Here is a 24,755-nt window from a genome sequence, read left to right on the forward strand (position 1 = left end):
AGAAGGGACCATATGGAGACAGGAAGCAAGGAGAATTCTCTCCATTGGGGCCCACACACAATTAAAAAATACCTTATAGAAGCTCTAAAAGTTTTTGCTTGAGTCACAGAATAACACATGTATAAAAACTTTTCTTCTTGTGAGCATTTCAAATTTTTACTAAGTTACTACATATCTAAGAAGCGACTATAATAAAGCACCATAACCTAGAGGCAGCTGCTGATGTATTTTGCAACCATTGCAGTGAACATGAAAGTCTGTATTGGCAGAAATCCAAATCACAAGCCTCATAATTGTGACTATAAAAGTTTGATTGATATGGACTCTGATCTCGCACAGTTATATTGGATGGTAATTTTTTGACAAGGACAACTATTTATATATAACATAACTGATTTGTTGAAGCAGGTTTTCTTCAATGCATGCATAGTACCATAGGAACTGTGCATTACCCTAGAGCAATCTATTTGGTTTACTGGTGCAACAGATTTGCGGCTCTGGACAACAATTCCTAATTTAAGACAATTGTAATTAGTTTTATAGGTGATGTGAATCACAGGGTGATGAAGCAAGATGTGCACCCCAGGGCTCCAACATCTGGTTTCAGGATACGTGTGTGACAGGCACACTTCAAAAAGAGCAGCATGCTGCCCTATCCATGTTCTCATTGGGAATCAGTTTGATTACAGTGATGGGAAGCTCTTTCCCACATTCTCCCACCTCATTCTAAAGCTTGTCCCTATTGTCTAACACACTCTCCACCTGCTCCACTGGGAGCATGGTATTATCCTCAGGCAATTCACAGTCAATTTACCATGCTGTAATAGATGCCTCTTCTATTGTGCTGCTGAATGCATGTATTGGCTATACGAGTGTGGGAAAGTCTGACAAGTTTGGGACTCAGGCATTTGTATGCAAGCTCTGGAGTATAAATAGGGGAGGACTGGCTGTACATCTCACATCGCTCCCAGCTCAGCACTAGAGCAGCCACAGCTACTCATACTTTGGACCATGGCTCCTACAAGCGTTCCTATGGATCACCTTTCCCCAAAAGAAAAAAACAAAGTAAGTTTCATTTCTGATAACCAATTGCATTTATTTAACAGGCAAACAGCATGACAGTAACGTTCAGCAGCCAATCAAAATGATTGCCTGCTCTCCATGTATTGAGAATGGTTGAATAATGTATTTTCCTTATTTATTTTTCTAGCTGAGAAAACCAATTGTGGAAAAGATGCGTAGAGACAGAATCAACAGCAGCATCGAACAGCTGAAGGTTCTCTTGGAAAAGGAGTTCCACAAACAGCAACCCAATGTCAAGCTAGAGAAAGCTGATATACTGGAGATGGCAGTCAGCTACTTACAACAACAAAAAAGTAAGTTTCATTCTTATATCTAAACCTCTATCATAATGTCACATCTAATGATGCTGTTTTTGAGTGACATCTCTTGCACATTGGTCTAATGGATTGTATTATTATTCTAGATCAACATCAAACGATCAGCGTTGAACGTTTACAACAGGATTACAACCAAGGATATTCCTGGTGTGTTACAGAAGCATTGCAGTTCCTGTGCCATTATCCAGAAAGTGGAGAGGCCCAGAAAAAGTTGCTTAACCACTTGACCGTGCCTCAAAAGGTTCCTGTCTTTCCTTATCTTGCGTCTTCCAGCGATTCAAAGCAAGCCACAGCAGCAAGCAGCCCAGCCAAGATATGGAGGCCTTGGTGAAGTGGTCTGCCAAAGGACTCTACAACCAAAGAGGGACAGATATGGCTTGAAATAAGTCACGTGGACCTCTGTCGGTATGGAACTGTGTTCATTTTTCATCAGTATGCTTGGATACAGCAACAAAGACTCTACAGTAAAGCATCAGGTTTTCCCTTGGAATTACAGTATAACATCTCTCTTTGAAGAGAGAGATCTCTGTGACTTAGAAAGGACTCAGAGATGTTAACCTTTGCAAGGTCTTTCAAATGTGTATCATTTGTGATAATGTCCATGCTATTTGTTTCCTCTGTGCTGTGTACTGAGGTTCTATAATATTTATAGATGTGGTTTATATAACGGAGGGCTGTACATTAACATAGTATAAGAGAGCATTACATAACACAAGAAGAACCATCTGCTCCATCTCCTCCATTAGGAATGAGTAACTTCTAAGAAGTGATGTTGAAAGTGAACAAAAGTCTTATTCTCTATAATATTTGTAGATTTCTGATCTTATTCTTATTTTAGTAGTCCTAATGGGAAAAAAAACAAATATTGTGAATGACTTTTCTCATATGTTTTCAATGCATTTGTTTAACAAGTGCTTTAGCCTATATTTCCTTAAGAAATGGTCAAGTATATAGCAGTGCTATTGACATATAACTGATAAGGACTTTATTATGTAGACTATCGTCTCCTGTATTCTATAAAATGAAGCCCTAATTTAGTATGGGGCAAGCTTCCTCCAGCAGCTCTTGTGGAACTACAAGAACCAGCCTGCTGTGCTTGAACTTGTAGTGTCACAACAGTAAAAGTAGGAAGTGTACCCATCTCCTAACTGTAACTTTTATAAAGTTGATATGTATTAATTGTACTGTCTTCTGGATGCAGAAGACACAATTGTTGTAACAACACTTATGTGTTTAAAAGCAGAATGTAGATTACATCAGCTGTGCATTTTTAATAATTTGTCTTTTGTAAAGATGCTCTTAAGTATAAAAAGGCTTTGTAAAAAATATTTTTTGTATTGTAGCTGCAGATGCAGTTTCATATGTTACACTGTATTTCTCATTCTTAAAGAATATTGTTGTGTGTGTTATATACACAGGCACTGTGAAACAGTCCAAAAACACTCAAGGAATATTTAAATCAGAATAAAATATTCCCTAAACTGAAATCCCTGACTTCTGGTCTGCTTTATTTCTCATTTGTTAAATGTTATATTTGGTTATATGTAATAAAGTCTGCATCTGGGTGCAGAAAGGGTGAAAGAAAGCTGCAGTTACATAGAGAAAATTGAAGTGGTGTGGTTATAAAGGGGGACTTGTACTGTCACAAGACAAGGGGAGTAAAATGTCTCCAAGAACAATAACATGAACATAAAGGAGAATTCCATCCTTGGCAAATAAAAAATAAATGCACCCATAATGCAAAAAAAGTGGGTTTTCTTTTGCTGGTTGTGTAAGTTGGAGTGGAGGAAGAGGGGCTGTGGACTCCTATCCGAGGCTCTGTTAGAGAGGTAAGTTCTCACTTATGTTTACAGCAAAAATGGTTTTACCATACAGAAAGTGGGGGAACATTTCCAACAGCACCATTGACAGATTTTTTTTTTTTTTGGTCAGTTTTATATTTTACCTCACTTCCTGTCTGTCACTTGGACAGTTAGCAAAGGAAAATCTCTCTATCAGAGCCCTGGGGAAAAAATAAAAGAGACATGATCCTTCCTCACTCTATCCAAAAACAGAAAAAACATTTTTGGCTGGTCATACACATGAAGTCCTTTGTCGATGGATGAGATTTTGTTTGCTTCAAACAGGTTTGGCTATCTCATTCATGTCTATGAGAAATAAAAACCTCTTGAAGCAAGTCAAATGTAGGTTTAATGTACCTGTCAATGAATACTGAATGATCCTAGAGGCATCTAAAACTGATGTCAAATTGATGGCACTGATACAAGCCCAAAGCCCTTTATAGCCCAATTCCTGGAAACCTGAAAATTCTCCCTTACAGCGGGTCTGCTCCTGTACTGCTAGGGTTAACTGTTCATTCAGGACTAGGGGACATAGAAAAGAAGATTTACCTGATCCTCTGCGGGTGCTAGAATGGTCCCTGCAGCATCCTCTACCCCATGCTCTAGCAGTCTAGTGTCCTGATGTCATCAAGACCAATGCAGGGCTCATTGCCCTGCATTGGATGTGATGACGTCAGGGGACAGTTACCACCATTGCATGGGGAAGCGCTGTCTGCTGGGGGAGCAGAGAATCGGGTAAGTAAAATGCTTTTACTCTTCTAGATATATACGAACAATCAACCCAAAAGCAGCCCCACTACACGAAGGAATTTTCAGGTTTCCTAGAGTTGGGCTTTAATTACACTGACCATTTGGCTAAAAATTGAGTACAAATGTTTGAAAGCCTTCTCAAGGTTCCCCATTTCATGGTGCTTTAGTAAATGAATACCTACAGTTTCTGGAAGTGTTGAAAGCTGGTCCATTCACTCCATAACTATCAATGAAAGCAAATAGGAAGGTGTAGGAGACAGACAAGAACTGGCCAGTGATTGGCACTGTTAGGAAGTGTCAGTATGTTGATATTAGAGTGTCCCCAGATTACTGCAGGGACTTTAAACATAAATGTGTAAGAACCCCTAGGTACTTGTGTTTAGTCCAATGGACAGTTTTGAAAGATTATACTACTGACAGTGTTATGACATCAACCCTGGCTGGCTCACTCAAGTCTAAGCACTGGATGGTTGTCAACAGAGCTCCTGATGTTGGAGATGGGTTTCACTGTGTGCTGGTACCAGCTTGTGGCCCCCAGTATCACAGTGTAAAGGGGTGAGCGAGATGAGGAAAGCTACAATGTGAAGACTGTACACGAGAGGATCCACAAGAGAATGGTTAGGTCCAGGCATGATGGCAATCAAAAGAGAAGTCAAGTCCAGGCAAGGGTCAGGACAGACAGAAAACAAGAATAGTGAGGTCAGAAGGATAATAAAGCTCACAAGCAGGGTAGCTGGTAAGGAGAGACAGCACCAGCCACTTCCAGGGCTGATGCTTAAAGCGGAGTTCCACTCAACCTATCAAAAAAAAAAAGTCAGCAGCTACAAAAATTGTAGCTGCTGACTTTTAAAAAACAGCTACTTACCTGTCCCTCGGTCCCGTGGTGTGTCCTCCGCAGCTTGTTTCACCAGCCGTCCTGTATTCCAGGAGGCCAGCAAATTCAGTGTGGGCACCCGGCTGTGATAGCTTGCGGCTTCACAGCTGGGTACCCACTGCGCATGAGCAAGTAGCGCTGCACTTCGTGAATGGTCCTGTAGTCTTCTGGGACCTGTCACGTGTCCCAAAAGACTACAGGGAGGTAGGACAACTTCCGTTTCCGATCACCTAGGCGATCAGACCAGAAGTGGGATACCTGTCAAATTCGGGTACCCGCTCCCCAAAGGTGCCAATTCTTAATGGGGAGCGGGGGAGCAGTCCTTAAAGCGGAACTTCCCCTTTTGGGTGGAGCACCGCTTTAAATGCCCTTTGGATCAGAGGGCATGCCCAGAATTGTTTTTGAGAGCATAAGTAGTCCTGGCAAGGATCCTGTGAACACCAGTGTAAGTACAATAAATTATACTAGAAATCCTGGCAGGGATTCTGCAATTGCCATTGGAGGTACTGGCAAAGATTGTGAGAGCAGCGTTGGAAGTACTGGCAGGGGTTGTGGAAGTCCTAGAAGAAGTCCTGGAGATGCAGAGATGGATGGTGAGACACAATCCTAACAGACAGACATACTTTACAAGAAACGTATTAAAGGCCATCTCCATTTACAATTGATATTTTTAGTTTCAAAGGAACCCTGGACAAGAGGTTACTCGTCTCACCCTGGGTACAGCCTGTGTTCCTCTGAGCATCATTACCAATAAATAAAATTCCTGAATGGTAAGCCCTTATAATCACTTTGAGGGTATTAGCAACAGCTCTCATCCTTTATTAGATGTGCAGGCTACAGCAGATGTTCCTCAATACAAAGCAATAGATTAAGGCTACCAACCAGGATTTTCTATAGATTGGGAACATAATGCTAAGTGTGATTGAACCTTATACATCCTTTGAATGATGTATAGACACACATTACAGTTTGTTTATCTGTAGGGGAGAAATTTGGGAAGTGTACTCTGATTACACCTAGAAAGTGGGTTTTTGTAGAGGTGTATTGGGACCCGCCTAACTCTCTGGCTGGGAGACTAGCCCCATAAACCTCAGTGGACAAAAAAGAAAGACAAAACAGCGGCTTCAGTCTAAGTGTAGATTTCCATAAAAAGACAAATGTAATAATCAACTCACAAGATTAGGTAATGCAAGCGCATGTAGAAAGTAGGCATTGATTGTCTTCCAGTGGTGCAGGTCAGATAGTGGTAAGCCATAGGGGCCTCCTCATCCCAGCTGTGCTGGTGGATTCCAGGGCTCCAGGGGTTGCAAAGAGACACACAGGGTGGCTGACAGCTGCGACTTCACTGGAAAATGGAATGCGCGTATTTGGAGCATGCACACTCCTTCCTCAGGCCAAGGAAGGAAGCGCACATGCTCCGAAGAATTCCAGGTACCACGAATCTCCTGGAATGTGCACGCCATGCTGCCCTCAATAGACCACGGAAGTCCAAATGTACTGAATGGAGGAAAAAACAAACAGTGGGTGTACCGGCCTAGTGCATTACCTTAAAAAATGTATTTAATAAATGATAAAACATGATTAAGCAAGCAAAACACATTTGTTTTATTCTTATGGCATTCATATTCAGCTGTAGGTCATAACAGTATGGCACAATCATAAACAAAACATGGCAACAAGTAACAAATGAAATGACCCCTGTTCAAAAGTCTACATACCCTTAATTCTTAATATTGTGTATTGCCCCCTTTCGCGTCAATGGCAGCATGCAATCTTTTGTAATAGTAGTCTATGAGGCCCCACATTTTTGTAGGTGGTATAGCTGCCCATTCGTCTTGGCAAAATGCCTCCAGGCCATGCAAAGTTTTTGATTGTCTTGCATGAACCACACGTTAGAGATCTTCCCAGAGTGGCTTGAAGATATTAAGGTCAGAAGACTGTAATAGCCACACCAGAACCTTCACCTTTTTCTGCTGTAACCACTGGAGGGTCAATTTGTTCTTGTACTTCTTGTGGTTAGAATTAGTGTTGTGTTGGAAAGTCCAAGAGTATCCCATGCACAGCTTTTGTGCAGACAAATGCAAATTGTCTGCCAGTATTTTCCGATAACATGCCGCTTTTATCTTGCCATCAATTTTCATAAAATTCCCCTTGCCTTTAGAGCTCACACCCCACCAAAACATCAATGAACCACCACCATGCTTCACAATGCAGAAGGTATTCTTGTCACTATAGTCCTTGTTGACCCCTCGCCAAACATAGCGCTTATGGCTGTGACCATAAAGCTCTATTTTGATCTTGTCACTCCAGATTAGTGTGCCAGAAGCTGCGAGATGTGTCAAGGTGTTGTTGGGCATATCGCAACAGGGCTTTTTTGTGGCATTGACGCAGAATTGGCTTTCTGGCAACTCAACCATGCAGCTCATTATTGTTCAAGTATCATTGTATTGTGCTCCTTGAAGCAACCACACATTTTCAAGAGCAGCCTCTATTTCTCCTGAGGTTACCTGTGAATGTTTCTTTGTATCTTGAACAATTCTTCTGGCAGTTGTGGCTGCAATCATTCTTGGTCTACCTGACCTTGGCTTGGTATCAAGAGATCAACAAATTTTCCACTTCTTTATAAGTGGTTAAACAGGTTGACTGGGAAAAAGGGAACAACACTGACTTGCCCCAGTTGATCTTAATACTAGGGAAACTGCCAAATAAGTCAATAGTCTCCAGGTCTGCCAGCTGAGACAACTCTAATCTGAGAGGTGAAAGTCTGCTTTAACATGAGATACAGAGGAGCATTTTTAATAGACCAAATACATTTTCTATATGAAACGTTTCTTTAATATGGAGTGTTATCAGCTAAGAATTTATTTTTCGTTTTCCCTGTTCCATATATTTGTGTGATAATATATACATATACACTCACTGGCCACTTTATTAGGTACACCTTGCTAGTACCATAATAATTTCCCCCACACCATTACACCACCACAAGCAGCCTGAACCGTTGATACAAGGCAGGATGGATCCATGCTTTCATGTTGTTTACAACAAATTCTGACCCTACCATCTGAATGTCCCAGCAACCAGTCTTCCCATTCTCCTCTGACCTCTGACATCAACAAGGCATTTTCGTCCACACAACTGCCGCTCACTGGATATTTTCAATTTTTTGGATCATTCTCTGTAAACCCTAGAAATGGTTCTGCGTGAGTAGATCAGCAGTTTTTGAAATACTGCGACCAGCACAACAAGCACCAACAACCATGCCACGTTCAAAGTCCCCTTTCTCCTCCATTCTGATTCTCGGTTTGAACTTCAGCAAGTCGTCTTCACCACATCTACATGCCTAAATGCATTGAGTTGCTGCCATGCGATTAGCTGATTAGCAATTTGATTTACCAAGCAATCAAACTGGTGTACCTAATAAAGTGACCGGTGAGTGTATACTTAACCTTTTCTGTCTACAGTATATATTATATTGTTTTGGATAAGACACTGAAGGGGGAATTTGACAGCCCCTGAAACATGACGACTTTTCACTGGTGGTCTTAGAATATAATTTTGAACTTGTTTTTTTATGAGTATAGGTGCTATTATCTTTATCCCAGAGGTATTGAATTAAAATTCAGAGAGGTCAGGCCAGTAAGACTTTCTTCCATAAGTCTGAATCTTATGTGCGTACTATGACTCATATACATAGTCATTGTATGTCTATCAAAAAATAGACCTCCCCATCAGAGTGCCCCCTTACATTATCAGGTGTCGCCATCACAGTCCCCCTTACATCATCAGGTGTTGCCATCACAGCACCAACTGACATCCAATGTTACCATCACAGTGCCCTTACATCAGGTGTTGCCATCACAGCACCACCTGACATCCAGTGTCACCATCACAGTGCCCTTACATCAGATGTCCCGATCACAATGCCCCCTTAAGTCAGGTATGTGGTATATTCCTTTTGCACACCATACTGGATACTACCACACAATGTAAAGGTTGCTGCAATGACTCCCGAATGGTCACAATGTACAACATGGATAAGATATGTTGCCAGCACACCCACGAGCTTGTTTCAAAGTGCTAAATTAATTATTTTTGTATGATCACATGAAAATCAAAGTATTGGGACCATACAGAGACCCTTCTTCAGGGTTGTGATGCCTATGGAAGAGTTCCTGTGAGGCCCTGAAATGTTGCTTTTCCATGTGATCCTACATACATAATGAGCTTTGCACCTTGAAACAAGCTCATTGGTGAGCTGGAAACATATTTCATCCCTTACATCAGATGTCCCCATCACTTTTTAGCACCAGGCAGAACTAGCTGCAGGTCTACACAGAAGAAATTCTACTGCTGTCCTCCTGTGACACTGGGAGTGGGGCACACACGTCATTGGTTACTTGGATGGCAGAAGTCCTAGCCGAGAATGGCAGCAATGTTGGCAAGGGACCTGCGTTGGGGACTGGCTGGTGGTCTAGATAGGACTTTCACATTGTCGGAGTCTGGACTGCATTCCACCATTGAGTGATGGCTGCCGTATCTACACCAATTAACCATAACATCATGACCACTAATAGATAAATTGAATAACTTTAATTATCTTGTTAAAATGGCATCTGAAAGTGGATGGGATATATTAGGCAGCAAGTGAACATGTGGTCCCTGAAGTTGATGTACACTAAAACAGCCAATGAGATGCTGCATGCTGGAAACACAGACCAAGTACAGAAAGGTAAGATAAGGGATTCACCTTGGATCCTCCCAGTCCACGTCCCACTGATGCATTTCACCCCACCCACAGGGCTTAGTCATAGAGGTTGAAGTTGATGTGTTGAAAGTAGAAAAATGGGCAAGCTAAGGATTTTAGTGATTTTGACAAGGGTAAAGTTGGAATGGCTAGACGACGGCGTCAGAGGAACTCCAAAACTGCAGCTCTTGTGGAATGTTCCAAATCTGCAGTGGTCAGAACCTTCCAAAAATGGTCCAAGGAAGAAAACTGGTGACAGAGGCATGGGTATAGAAAACAAAGTCTGACCCCTGTAGTCCGATCAAATAGAAGAGCTACTGTAGCTCAAACTACTGAAAAGGTTAATACTGGCTCTGATAGAAAGGTGTCAGAACACACAGGGTAGTGCAGTTTCTTATTTATGGGGCTGTGTAGCCGCAGTCCAGCCAGGGTTCCCATCAGTGGCATAACTAGAACCTTCTGGGTCCCAGTGCAAGAAACCATGAAGGGCCCCCGACCCTTCCTACGAGCCGATAGCAAAGCATTAGAGCCCGGTTGCAATTGCAACCTTTGTGACCCTGGTAGTTCCACCACTGGTGTCAGTAGTTTTTTTTCCTATTTATTTTAACCATTTTTTTCCACGATATTTTTTACAATTTTTTATAAGCCCCATTGGGGGGCTTTGGTGAGATATCAGGTGTCAAAGCAGACCTCTGATGTTCCACCTTTGAGACAGAGAAAAGAGATTGAGGACACAGCCCTCAATCTCCACATCTGCACTGAATGAATGGGCAGGAATAGCTCTATACAGAGCTTCCCCTTCATTCACAAACTAAAAGTGTTTACTATGTTTCAGTTATGAATGGACAGAGTCAGTGATCAGTACCGATCACTGAATCTCCATTCAGAAAGCGAAGGGGTTGGCAAACAAGATATTTACTGGCCCTTTCCCTTTCTCCATCCTGACAGAGGGGATATCGGGAAAGAGCATGGGGAGCCAGAGAGCACGGGGAAGCTGGAGAGAATGGGGCTGGAGGGCACAGGGGCAGAGCATGGGGTCCGGAGAGCGCAGGGCAGCAGAGAAATGATGGACAGGAGGAGCGGTGGGGGCGGCATATAGAGGAACTGTTCTCTCCATGTTCCTCCTGCAGCTGCTGAATGCTGGCTTTTCCTCCCCTTCCTGCTGGTATTAAGCAACTGCAGGAAGAAAATGGAGAGAACAGTTCCTCTATATGCCGCCCCCACCGCTCCTCCTATTCAGGTGCACAGGGGGCCACACGAGTCCCCTGCAGCCATGGGGCCACGCCACAAGTGCTATGCCTCCAGATCTCAGTCCAATGGAAGATCTGCTGGAAAACAGGTCTGATCCATGGAGGCCCCACCTCAGAACTCGCAGGTCTTCAAAGATTTGCTACCAAAGTCTGAGTGCCAGATACCACAGCACAGGTAGGGACACATGGAGCTGCCAGGCCATTATTATGTACTAGGTGTCATGGAGACATGACATGGCCTCATCACCTGAAAAGTGATTCACAAATAAATCATGGGGGAGGGAGGTCATTGGCATCATGTGATTTTGACACACATGGAAATGAATGATCCAGCATGGACAGGGGTCATATAAAGTAATGTCGCCCCCATAGACCAGGCGATGTACACAGACACACGTGCCCTCCCCATGTGCAGCCGGCTCCGCCCCCTCATCATCATACTCCATACACAGCGGAGCTGGAGATCGAACATGGCGGCCAGCGGAGGCAGAGGGAAGAGTGGAGCCAGCATGGACAAGAGCATCACTCTGCCGCCCGACGAGATATTCCGCAACCTGGAGAACGCCAAGCGCTTCGCCATTGACATAGGTAAGGGGACCCGGAGGACCCTTCCAGTGATCACCGACCCGCACAGCGGAGAATGCCCTCAGCCGTGCAGTTACTGCAAGTTGGTATCGGACCCCGTTTGGTGCTTTTAGCCGCACAGCCTGCTGGGAAGTGTAGTTCTTCCCCGCCCCCTTTCTGCTCCGTCTCCGTTCTTTGCGGAAGGTGTGGAACTACAATCCACGGAGTTGGCTCAGGTGCGGGGCATTGTGGGAGTCGTAGTTCACATTGAGGCAAGGTTACATGTTGGGGATAGGCTGAGAGCGTGCTGGGGGACTCCAACTCCCAGCATGACTCATTGATGCCCTACAGGGACTAGAAGTGGAAAGTAAACAACCTGCTGGAACAGTGCTGAGGTGTCAGGGGTAGAGGAGCAGAGGGGCTGTCATTGTACAATGTCCTAGCAGTGAGCTGTGTGTGGAGGAGGACGGGGCACACTGACAGCTGACTCCTAAACCACCTGCCTACAGGGCACTTCTACCCCCTTCCTGCCCAGGCCAATTTTTCAGCTTTCAGCGCTGTCGCACTTGACAATTGCCCGGTCATGCAACACTGTACCCATATGAAATTTTTATCATTTTATTTTTCACATAGAGCTTTCTTTTGGTGGTATTTAATCACCACTGGGTGTTTTATTTTTTGCGCTATAAACAAAAAAAGCGTAAAAAATTTGAATAAAAGAAAAGGTTTTCTTTGTTTCTATTATAAAATGTATAGACAGGTGATTATTCTCCTTCACTGATGTACGTTGATGAGGTGGCATGGATAATGCTGCACTGGTGAGGTGGCATGGATAGACAGCACTGATGAGGTGGCATGGATAGACAGCACTGATGAGGTGGCATGGATAGACAGCACTGATGAGGTGGCATGGATAGACAGCACTGATGAGGTGGCACTGATAATGCTGCACTGATATGCAGCAATGATGGGCACTGAATGGCAGCACTGGTGGGAGGCACTGCTGGGTGGCACTGATCAGTGCCAATCTGTTGTCTGACAATTGCCAGTTATCAGATCATAAGCGAAATCTCCTACGCTCAAGGACTCAGGCGGGTGGCGAATAGATGGAACCAGACCTGGAAAGATCGACCACCAATGCATGTAGAGTTGTGCAGCTCCAAATAAGGCTGGGGAAGCCCGACCAATACTCCAAATCGAAACAAAAACGAGATGCGCACCAACCTTGCGCATTACCTCAGTAACCAAAGTTTATTAATTGTAAAATAATACTCACAAACCGCGAATAAAATCAGGCATATAGGTCCTCAAAGGGACCTGAAAAGTAGAAAGCCAGCGCGGATCCCATCATGGGGGTAGATACTCACTTTGTGAGTATTATTTTACAATTAATAAACTTTAGTTACTGAGGTAATGCGCAATTGCCAGTTATCGGCAGGCCTTTCCTCACACTGTGACAGCGTGAGGAAAGTGCTGCCAATAACCGGCAACTGTATTTACATTATGATCTGCTGTGTCATTGGACACAGCTGATCACTTGGTAAAAGGCCACTGTGATTGGCCTTCTACCACATCACGTGATCAGCTATGTTCAAATCGGAAAAAATACACTTTTTAGAATTTTAATGCACAAAAACAATGTATTGTCTAATTGTTTGATAAAATATAAGACGATGTTACGCCGAGTAAATGGATACCAAACATGACTTGCTTTAAAATTGCGCATGCCCGTGCAACAGCGACACATTATGTAAATTTGTAATATCCATAGGCAATGCTTTAAAACCCTTTACAGGTCACCACTTTATATTTACACAGGAGGTCTAGTGCTAGAATTACTGCCCTCGATCTGATGCTCACAGTGATATCTCCCATGCATGGTGCAATCTGTTTACATATTGCCAAGGCACCCCGCTTGCATTTGCCTTTGCGCACGAGCATGAGGGTGGGAGTACATTTCTTGTAATTACTTTGCTTTTTTTTTTTTTGGTCACTTTTATTGTTATCACATGGAATGTAAATATCCCCTGTGATAGCAGTAGGCAGTGACACCATTCTGATCACACCATGAACAATGAGCATCATTGCTCTGCATTGCAAAGCTTTCTTTGAACTGTCATGAATGTGTTAAGTTCATACCAGTTCAATATAATAGTTATCTGTGATTGGCTCCAGCTGGTCACATGGTACAGGGTGCTGTGATTGGCCCCATGTTTCATGTGGGAGCTGTGGACCAATCGCAGCTCTCCAGGAACAAAAGCAAAGCTTTTATGAATCAGATTGATTCATAAAAGCTTCATTGTCAATGTGATCGCATAGTGATTACGTGATCACCAGGTCCCGGGATTCTCATTCTGCTCTGTCCGGTGGTGGGGAAGGGTTGCGCGGCCACTCGGACGTGCAGCACCCTCCTGTCTTGGCAAAAGACCAGCGACATATGGGTATGTTGCTGGTCCTGTAGCTGCCACCTATACACTCTGGCGGCCCAAAAAGTGGTTAAATAACCCCCTTGCCGTAGGTTGTAGGTCATTTACGTCCCCTTTTGAAGCCTGACTGGAAAACTCTTAGGAGATGGCTAGGGCATGCCAAGTTATTACTGCTCACCTCCACCACACAGGAGTGAGCTCTCTAACACTATTGCATCGGGGGAGAGAGCATGTAAGGGGGTGTGAATTGTAGAAAGTGCTCGTTCCTGTGATGGTGAAGGTGAACAGTAGCTTGGCGTCTCTTAGAAACATCCTTAGCAACGTCTTGGGAGTTTACCAGTCAGGCTTCATGAGGTAAGTAAACAGCCTACACCTATAGCAGGGGCATTATTCAACGTTAGTCAGAGCTGCACAGTTTGTTTTTATCTACAGATGCCCCTTATTTCCATAGGCAGTTTTATGTACCTGTATGTCGCTGTCTACTTTTCGTGTTTCACATGCGCGCTCCCTGGCCAGCGCCCACTGTGATTGTACACAGCAGAAGCCTGTCAGTAAGTTCCAGCCAATGATTCACGGCCAGGACCTGTTAATTGTCTCGGTACAATCACAACCTAGAGCTCTGTGTTGACAATCAACACAGAGCTCTGTACACAGGGAATGATCTCTGTGCAAAGCAGGAATGAGAAACGTGGCGATCTCTTAGTAAAAGCACCACACTTTACACACAATACAAATAGGCGCACATTTAACCTCTTGATTGCCCTAGATGTTAACCCCTTCCCAGCCAGTATCATTAGCTCAGTGAATATTATTATCACTCATCACTGTATTAATGTCACTGGTGATGTCAGTGTCAGTTCTCCCAAGTGTCAGTGTCAGATTCCACGCTGCACTATTCCAGTCCTGTTTATAAGTCGCTGACCTCCACCATTAGTAGTATAAAAAAAATAAATAAAAATTCCAGTATATACACCATAGTTTGTAGGTACTGTAACTTTCACACAAACCAGTCAATACAGTTATTATTATATATGTGTGTATGGACGTTTTTTTTAATCAGACATGTAGCAGAATGCATTTTGGCTGAAGAAATTTTTTTTTTTTTTTTTTAATTATTTTTTTGGGGGATATGTTTTATAGCAGAAAGTAAAAGTGGTGATCAAGTACCTGATAATTAAAGTTTAATTATTAAACTATCTCTAATAAGCGCTAATTAGGTAACATTAATGTCCTAATTTGGGGTTATGGGGTTTCAGTATATAATATATGTGAAAGTGTTATCCAAAGAAACAGAAAATCAAACAACAACAGTGAAGTCCAATCATCAATTAGTCCATCATCTATTAACCCTAACTTCCCTATTTCTTCACAGTGAAATATAATTCAGGCTGTAGAATATAATCAAATCAATTCTTCCAGCGATATCCCCGATGTATATACCAACAATCCCAATAAAGCATGCCTATAATAATCCAAAAGCTGAACAGGATAGCTCTCCTGCAGATCTTCCCCAAGCATAAATGATCTGCACGATACTCCCTGGATTCCTCGGTCACAGTACTCCAAGTATCTCCAAGCACTTCACTCCATCCAGAGACAAAACATGAGGGACAATAATAGTGTAATACCGCCAATTACATAATAATATGACCTTTATTAAAACTGCTCATATCAAATGATTGGACTTCACTGTTGTTTGATTTTCTGTTTCTTTGGATAACACTTTCACATATAATATTTTGTACACCTTCAGGGGAGGGTGTTGATTGTGTTGTGGGGGAGTTTTAGTTGTATTTTTGGAGGTGGTTTTTGATTTGAATGGGTTTCAGTATATACCTGTCAGTATCAAAACAGCTACTGAAACAGGCTTTGGGAGTACAATACAAGCACTTACCAATGTCTTTATGCATTCTTAGATGACCTCTCCAGTGGTGGGGGAGATAGAAACGAAAAATTGGCAAACTGTAAAGCCGGCCCTAGATGGATTGAAGTTCAGCTGGTGGGGAAGGCTCCCTGCACAACACCCCCTCCCCCCCCAGTTCCCATCTTAGCCTCTGATTGATCTTCAACTGCCATGATGCTGCACATGTGATCAGTTGTGACACTGACCATTTGATGATTTGACAGTTTGGTTGACAGCACAAGCCCATTCCGGGCACATGCCAGGAGTGTAATTGTTTTTTGAAACTGTTAAATTGCTGGGTTTAGTTCCACTTTAAGCCCTGGTTCACATATATGTGATTCAGAATGCATTTTATCAGCAGGTATCGGATGACAGTTGGCAGAATATGTTTTACTATGGAGGGTGTTCAGATATGTGTGTTTTGATCCGCACTGAATTTTTACAAAAGGGTCCTGTGTGATTGTGTGATTATGTGTGAGTGCGATTTTGTGTTGTATAGAGAGACTATGGAGCCAGCAGATCCAAAAACACAGCTGATGTAAAATTTGCATGATAAATGGATTGCTGTTCATGCACAACTACATGTGAATTGCAGGCAGAATCGCCCTACAAAGCTGATTGTTGAACGCTTATGTGTGTGCCTAGGCAAAAGTGGAACTTAACCCATCGATTCTAACTATTTCAAAAAAGTTACATTCCAGGCATGCTGGAAATGCTAACTGTCACATTTGCTTGTCAAATCATCAAATGGCCGTTGTCATAATTGATCACATGTGCAGCATCATTTCAGTCTCCTTGATTGTAAGCTCCAAGGAGCAGGGCCCTCCTAACCCTCTTGTATTGAACTGTATTGTTGCTGTATTGTCTCCCGTTATATTGTAAAGCGCTGAGCAAACTGTTGGTGCTATATAAATCCTGTATAATAATAAATGGCAGTTGAACATCAAACAGAGGCTAAGATGGCAGCTTCCTTGGCTGAAAAGGATAGGTGGGTTTAGTTCCACTTTTAAATCAGAATTAAACCTATGTCCTCTTTTCAGCCAAGGAAGATGCCATCTTATCTGTTTGAACTGCTATTGCCATGGTGCTGCACATGTGATCAGGTATGACACCAACCATTTGAGAGCTGTCAGCACACTGGCTAGCTTGACCATTCTTACTAGGGACGTGCCTTGAATGTACCGGTAACTGTTTTGGAAACAAATTGGTGGGTTTAGTTTCCATTTAACATTAGCAGTTCTTGTTCACTTAGGGTTTGGGACCATAGTGATACCAGTATGCTAGACTCTACACTTGGATTCTCCACCAGTAACAGTCCTGCCTCCACTGGAGCCTGCATTACCCCAGAGATGGCAAGTACGGTACTGCTGATGCAGAGGGGGTACAGGAGCTGGGAAACTTTTGATAATGGTTGGATAGAATGCCTGGTAAAAGCAACACCAGGTTATTATTTTTTCAGCTTGGTTTGAGCCAGACTCCAGCCAAAACATTTTTTTAGAACCATGGGTAATCTGGAGAAGTTAGACCTTGTGTTATTGTTTTCAGTACAGTCTGTGTCCCCATTGGGGAAGTTTTCCAAAGCTTCTTTTTGTCAGACTGAACAGGAAGTGTGTTGCAATTGTTTGGTTGCCTCTTCCAGTTTTGTTTGCTTTTTGTATCCCTTTTGGGAAGATGTCCCCTCACTTCCTGTCCTGGTGAAGGGTGACAACCCAAAGAGGAAGTGAGTGCAAATCTCACTAATGGGGACACAGACAGCAATACAAAAATTATAGCGATTCTAACTTTTCCCTACACTAAAAAAGGTTTTGGCTTTCCTTTCTAATTTCTGAACTTTGTATATGCTTCAAAATATTTCTCAATTTCCAAGTACAATAAACCTGAACTCCAGACACAAATTGTTAGCTCTGTATTTATTAATGCATCAATAAATCTTTTTTTGTAAATGCAAGGAGTGTAAGTACCTAAGTACCTAAGTACCTGAATCTGATTTGGCATGAGCCTTTTTGAAGTCTCCAGTACAGCAGAGCTCAGGCTGGAGAGGAAGCAGAACAAGGAGCCATTCAGTTGTGCTGCAGTGCCAGTGAGGAACAGGCTGATAGAAGAGAGCTGATGGATGATCAGTTTGCTGCCTCTTTTTTCACTGTCCAGTTAGTTTGAGGGAGGAACAAGGCCTGTGATACACAACAGTAAAAGACAAAATAGCCTCCTGCCCTACAAGGCCAGGTTTTGATGTGTGGCAGGGCTGTGTATTTGTCAACTGGATAGAAAACAATACAATTTCTTTGGCAGGTAAACCGTTTCCTTGTGTGTATTTTATTGCTTTAGTTGCTTGGAGTTCAGCTTTGGGCCTCATTCACTTGGGCATACCTATTCGTACACCCCTATAAAGGACTGTTTTTGCCCGCACGGGATGAACAGGTATTCTGTGCATCTGCATTCAGGCAATCCCATTCATGTCTATTATTGTGCGGACATAGCCGCTAGTCTCAATTTGACAACCATGCGGGTGCATTTCCCCTAATGCAAATTATTATTATACAGTATTTATAAAGCGCCAATAGTTCGCTCAGCGCTGTACATTACAAAGGGGGACAGAACATGTGACAGAACAATACCAATACAATGCAAAACATGAGGGGATTGAGGGCCCTGCTCTTTTCGAAATGGTGTATGTTCGGGGGGAGAGACACCTACGCAGCTGTCAGATTGGGGGAGATTTAGTAAAACTAAACACTGGAGAGTACAAAATCCGGTGCAGCTCTGCAAAAAAAAAAAAAGTAATCCACTTCCAGGTTTTATTTTCAAATCTTAAAGTGTTACTAAACCCAGGACCCTGCATTCCCTATATCCAGTCTCCCACAGTACACACAACATGGAAATGCAATTATTTTAGTAAATATAAACTGCTAAATACCTTTTCTCATCAGCAGTGTATAGCAGTCTTGTGACTACTATCAATGTTTAGCAGAGCGCTGGTTAAAGCTTTTAGGAGGAGTTTTCGTTCTACCCGGATTGTCCTATGAGGCTGCAGAACCCCTGATCCTCTGTCTGGGCAGTGCTGATTGGACCTGTGCTGATCACATGCACTCTCCCAAGAAAAAAAAAACTCTCTAGCAACACACACCAAACTGAGCACGTGTAGCTTGCCCCCAAGACTGTGTACTATCAGCAGATAGATTGGGGACAGTAGAAGGGGAGGGTCAGGGAAGACAGGATCAAACCTTTTTACACAATGCAGAGTATTAACCCCTTAGGTTCCACAGTGAGTATAACAAGCATGCTTTACTGCATATACTGTACAGACTGATTTTACTGTTGTGGGTTCAGTAACACTTTACAGTGGCTCTAAGCACAGGTTCACACCAGTCAAGCTTAGAAGTCGCTCTACTCAGCGTGACTTCAAAGCTAACTATTCAGTGCGATTTCATTGCGGCTTGCTGACCTTCTGTGTGACTTTGTTTACCAGATGTCAATGCAAGTTGTACAGAAACCATGCAGGAACCTTTTTCAAAGTTGCTGCAACTTGAGTCAGACCAATTTGAATGGTTCCATTTCCGCATATGGGGTGGAATGTGTCATGTGACTTTGAACTGTCAAGTCGCACTGGTGTGAACCAGGGCTAAAGACTGAAGGTTTTTTACCTTCAGTGTGCAGCTCCCTCCTCTGCCCTGCTTTATGCTTACCTGAGCCCGGTCTCTCCCTCCTTGTTGGCTGAGACTCAAATGTCAATCCCAGCCAGTGAGGAGGGAGCGAGGTTGAACTGCGCTTTGTGTGTCTTATAGACACACCGAGGCGGGTCGGCAGTGAGCACACACAAGTACCCCCCAAGGAAGCAGCTTGCTGTGGGGGCACTCAGCAGGAGAGAGGGGCCGGGAGTGCCAGAGTGGGACCTAGAAGAGGATCGGTGCTGCTCTGTGAAAAACCAGAGAAGGTAAGTATGACTTTTTTTTTTTTTTTTTAAAGTGAACCTTTAGTATCCCTTTAATTGAACAAGTGGCAGTTAGAAGTTCACATTCTACCATGCACAGTTGCACCAGATTCTGAGTGCTGGTTTTAGTAAATCTCCCCCAAAGCAGCTGTGCAACAATCATCCAGGTTTAAGTTACCTTTCTCCTTGTGCAGATTTGAGGAAGAAAGTAAACTTCCGACACTTGCAAAACGTAGGTGCACTTGACCCTAGGTGTGCATATAATCTAGTGGACAAGTGTCAGTTCACATATATGCTGAATGGATGCGGTTTGAACCGCATCCAATCTGCGTGAAATAACATTCCTTTCTGTGGTGCCTGTTCACATATGTCCGGTGCACTGGCGGTGCGGATTCAATGTTTGAAAAAGAGTCACGTATGATTTCTGAGCAGTGCAGTCCGGTTCAGGTGCGGATTACAGGCTATTGACTTCTATGGGAACTGTTTCTAAACCACAAATGTGTGAACAGGATAAGATCCTGAGCTAATCTTGTCCTGAACCTGATGTAAACCTGAGAACAGCTACTGTATCAATTAGCTGTGAAACATGACCTTCAATCCGACCGCACATGTGTGAATCAGCTCTAAATGAGTAGGAGCCACCTTCTGATTGCCATATCCTACTGCCTCTATATGTAGTTTCTAATAGTAGAGATTGCGCACAAAGGAAACCTATTTATTATAATACATTACATGTTGCAACTTGCATACGTCACATATTGGATGTCACTCTGAAAATCTATCTCTTACCCTAGTGTACGTGTTGTAAATGCCCCTCCAATTGTCACTGCCCCTGTGAATCAGCCTATGTGATTTCACCTTCAATGCCCCCGTACTGAGACGGATCAGGACTGTGAGAGGCAGGTAGCGTCAGCTAATCTTTCTAAATGTGGTGATCTTTATTTAGATTGAGGTATAGGAGATGTCCTCGAAGCTATATATGCAACACTTGCTACATGCTTTATATAGATCCAGCCTTTCTGTAAATATCTGTGATGACCTGTATAATATACACAGCTGCATGGAACAGTTTATTTCCCAGGAATAGCTGTCCCTTCAAACCATTTTATGTTCCTTGGCTGGAATTGGTGTGTTCATACTGGCTGTCAGAATATACTGGGACACAGTGTTGCAATCCTTTTTGCAATAATAGTTAAAGGATAAGTTTAAGTTCACTTTTGAAAAAAAGGAATGCACTATATATATATATATATATATATATATATATATATATATATATATATATATATATATATATATATACACACAGTTGCAAGAAAAAGTATGTGAACCCCTTGGGATTACGTGGCGTTTTGCATGAATTGGGCATAAAATGTGTTCTGAACGTCATCTAAGTCACAACAATAGAAGAACACAGTCTGCTGAACATAATACTACACAAACATTAGATGTTGCCATGGTTTAATTGCACATAACATGTAAACGTAATCCCAAGGGGTTCACATACTTTTTCTTGCAACTGTATATATATATAATATAAATATATTTTTTTTTAACTTCAGGTAAAAAAAAAGTGCATTTTTTTTTTTTTTGGGAGACTGTAAATCACTGCACCTGCAATCAGTAAATTGTGGGTGCACTTTCATGCTCTTGCAGACTGTCAGTACCAGGGGTGGACTGACAACTCATGGGGCCCCCGGGCAATAGGGGATCATGGGGCCCCTGTGTCCTTGCCCACACTCAAAGCACACCCAGAAAAGCCTATAAAAGGTACCAATGGCATCTCATGGGGCCCACTACTGATCCCGGGCCCTCGGGCAGTGCCCGAATGGTTAGTCCGCCCCTGGTCAGTACACTGTCTGTCCTTACCTCTGATACAGGCAGGCATTTACTGCCGTTCAGAAAGCTCAATGGACTACGAGAGCGCTCACCATCGCCCCCGCAGTACATTGAGGACTACAAGCCGTCAGCCACAAAGACTGTATTTACAGGCATTCTTTCACAGGAAACTGACGCAGCTCCATGGGCAGAGCCCTGCATGGCTGCAATTGATTCAAATTGTTACAGTGGACACAGGGAGAGGAACACCTGCCTGCTGTCACAGGGAAGGGGGAGGACCGGTAACTGCAGGAACATGGTACATGGGTGGAACATGTTCCAAAAGGGGGGACCCCCCCCATTCCCCGATATACGTGAAAATATTTGTTTTTAAATTCTGAAGCCCAACCACACTTTTCATGTTTTGTCTGACATCATCAGTCCTTTCACTTCTCGATGGTAGCAGGGAGCCTCACGAAAAGATGAGTGAGCTTATTCTCCAGTGGCGGCTGCACTGAACATTGCGCACAAGCATGAATTCTATAAGTCTGGGCTGTGTGGTGATGCCACTCCAGAAAGTGATCCTGTTGTTCAACCCATAATACTAAGATCATCTAGTGGCGGGAAAGAATTACCTTGGGGACAGCAAAAGCTACTCGCGTTTTTTTTTTTTTTTTTTTTTTATCCAGTGCTGTTGCACTTTGAATGACAATTGTGTGGTCATGCAACACTGTACCCATGTGAAATTTTTATAATTTTTTCACACAAATAAAGCTTTCTTTTGGTGGTATTTAATCACCACTTCTTTTTTGCACTATAAATGAAAACAGACCAAACATTTTGAAAAAAAAGCTTATCTTTGTTTCTATTATAAAATTTTGCAAACAGGTAATTTTTCTCCTTCACTGATGTGGCGGTACTGGGGGGCATTGATGAGGAGGTACTAATGAAGCTGCACTGACTGGTGGCACTGCTGGGCACTTTTGGGGCTGCACTGATAATCAGGGCACTGATAATCCGTGCTGATGTCTCCTTTGATAGTTGCTGGTTATCAGCAGTAATTTCCTCATGCTGTGACAGGCAAGTGTATTTACATGGTGGTCAGCTGTGATTGGATACAGCTGATCACGTGGTAAAAGGCTGCTGTGATTGGCCATTTACCATGTCAGCTGTGTCCAAGGACAGCAATGACAGAGAGCGCTGGGTGCGTGCTGCTGGGCAGCAAGAAAGCTGGAGTAAGTGTCTGCAGGAGCCTGCCGTTGTACTTGCGATCCACTGATCCAAGATTCCTTGAGGGTAAAAATAATAAACGCACATAAGCCTTTAAAATATATTAAGATTTCAATCATGTCCCCTCTTTCTCTTCTTTCCTTTAGACCAGGGGACTCCAAACTATGGCCCTCTAGCTGTTGAAGTACTACAAGTCCCATCATGCCTCTGGGAGTCTTGCCTGTGGCTGTCAGTCTTGCAAGGCCTCATGGGACTTGCAGTTCCTGGACACCTGGAGGGCCATAGTTTGGAGACCTCTGCATTAGACTGTACTTATTAAAGTGGTTCTAAAATCAAAACTTTTTTTTTTTTTATCTTTAATGTATTCTATGTCCCTGTCCTAGCCACCCTGCCCCTAAACACATGCCTGGCTCTTCCCACTGATCGAGCGCTGTCCCGTCTGCAGCACTGCTCCTTCTTTTCCTGTTGTCACAAGAGACACGGGTAGCAGTGGGAGCCATAGGCTTCTGATGCTGTCAAAGTTCTGTGAAGAGGGAGCGGGGTCTGTGTGTGTCTATGGATGCACACAGCCTGGCTCGGGAAGGTGCCTTCTTAGCATGTGGCTTGCTGAGGGGAGCACCCGTAAGAAAGGAAAATGCTGGTGGGGGACTCCAGAAGAGAAGATAAGAACCCACTCCCGTGCAATATTATTGCTCAGAGCTGGTAATTAGAACAACCTTTTTTTTTTCTTAAATAAGGGATCACATTTCCTTTGTTCTCAGCAGCATAAGAGTTGGGGGAGGAGAAACAGCTGCACACTGAGCTTCACAATGAAAGGCTGTGCAGGGAAAGGGGGGGGGAGGTCAGGACAAGACTGATCATTGGAGGAGAGCACACTGAGTACCTAGCATAGCTAGAGAACCCACCACTCTGTGCTCTCATGCCTGGTGTGGTCAGTTTTTATTAGGAAAGCAGTAGGACTGGTAGGAACACCAGGGATTTTGTGCAAAGAGAACAGGATACATTCATGGTACAGTAGGCACATCAGGAATACAAAGGTTTTTTGGGGTTTACATATTTCTTCGGTTCCTGTGGTCTCTCCTGTTATGTTTTATCTCCCAGACCTTTTCCCCATTTTTGTTGCTCTTCTCTGGACTCGCTGTAACCTATTTTAATTAATATAACTTGCAAATGAGGTCTCCACAACTGGACAGTATTTTTTAATGAGGGCTAACTAAAAAAATCTTTAGCCATGCCAAATCATGTTAGACACCCTCAGGGATCTCAGCCCTATATTACACTTTTGTATCATCAACAAACAGACATGCCTTATGCCTTACCCAGTAGTGATTTGTCAGCTTTCCCAGTGGTCCAAGCTACACCAATGTGAGTATGCAATAGAGATCACAGCTGAACTTCAGGTATGGAGTTCCCCTTTAAATACCAAGTCAACCATGGCAGTTACTTTCTTTTTTTTAACCCAATACATTCCCATTGACTTGCTGTGCAATATGCAAATTAGGGCATGCCAGTCCTTGCAGAAACTGAGAGTTTGGTGTTTGTTTGTATATTGTATAGCTAAGTGTTTGGAGCATGCAAAGAATTTGTATACACTTCTTCAGTGTAGTTGATGTTGTGTACTCCACAATGAGCTTCTAAATGGTTAGCACTTCCGCCTGGCAGTACTAGGGTCGTTGGTTCGAATCCCAACCACGGCACCACCTGCCTGGAGTTTGCATGTTCTTCCTGTGCCTGCGTGGGTTTCCTCCGGGTACTCCGGTTTCCTCCCACGCTCCAAAGACATGCTGGTAGGTTAATTGGATCCTGTTTAAATTGCCCTAATATGTGTATGTATGAATGTAAGCTAGGGACCTTGGATTGTACACCCCTTGAGGGTTAGGGACTGATGTTAATGTACGATATATATATGTAAAGCGCTCCGTAAATTGACAGCGCTATATAAGTACCTGAAATAAATAAATAAATGATTTCTTGCAGCCAGCTGGGTGTATTTTCCATTAGGTGTGTAGGTAGGCATTCTCCAA

General features: G+C 43.2%; 2 protein-coding genes across 5 annotated transcripts in view; both read left to right on the forward strand.

Annotated features, from left to right (window-relative positions):
* The first annotated feature begins 947 nt into the window (after positions 1–947).
* Positions 948–2,887, forward strand: HES5 (hes family bHLH transcription factor 5). The gene is made up of 3 exons (XM_089684318.1): positions 948–1,065; positions 1,211–1,376; positions 1,487–2,887. The coding sequence occupies exons 1-3, from the start codon at positions 1,012–1,014 to the stop codon at positions 1,729–1,731; spliced, it is 465 nt and encodes a 154-aa protein (XP_089540444.1). The 5' UTR covers positions 948–1,011; the 3' UTR covers positions 1,732–2,887.
* An 8,405-nt stretch (positions 2,888–11,292) lies between these two features.
* PANK4 (pantothenate kinase 4 (inactive)) overlaps positions 11,293–24,755 on the forward strand; it is an 83,674-nt gene continuing 70,211 nt past the window's right edge. For 2 of the 4 annotated variants that reach the window (XM_089684338.1, XM_089684339.1), the window contains exon 1: positions 11,294–11,450. In XM_089684338.1, coding sequence (XP_089540464.1) covers positions 11,333–11,450 — 118 coding nt within the window. In that variant the 5' untranslated portion in view covers positions 11,294–11,332. Of the gene's footprint in view, positions 11,451–24,755 lie in introns of all 4 variants that reach the window. The other 2 variants (XR_016313790.1, XM_089684340.1) reach the window with 2 other exon arrangements.

Source organism: Staurois parvus, unplaced genomic scaffold (assembly GCF_062004578.1).
Source record: "Staurois parvus isolate SC_StPar_1 unplaced genomic scaffold, SC_StPar_1.0 ptg000346l, whole genome shotgun sequence".
Lineage (NCBI taxonomy): Eukaryota > Metazoa > Chordata > Amphibia > Anura > Ranidae > Staurois > Staurois parvus.

Excerpts from the sequence above, each read along its gene's own strand:
- HES5 (XM_089684318.1), top strand. The coding sequence starts at position 1,012 with ATGGCTCCTACAAGCGTTCCTATGGATCACCTTTCCCCAAAAGAAAAA. Across the intron at positions 1,066-1,210 it reads CCCCAAAAGAAAAAAACAAA|CTGAGAAAACCAATTGTGGA; the intron begins GTAAGTTTCATT and ends TTATTTTTCTAG. Across the intron at positions 1,377-1,486 it reads CTACTTACAACAACAAAAAA|ATCAACATCAAACGATCAGC; the intron begins GTAAGTTTCATT and ends TTATTATTCTAG.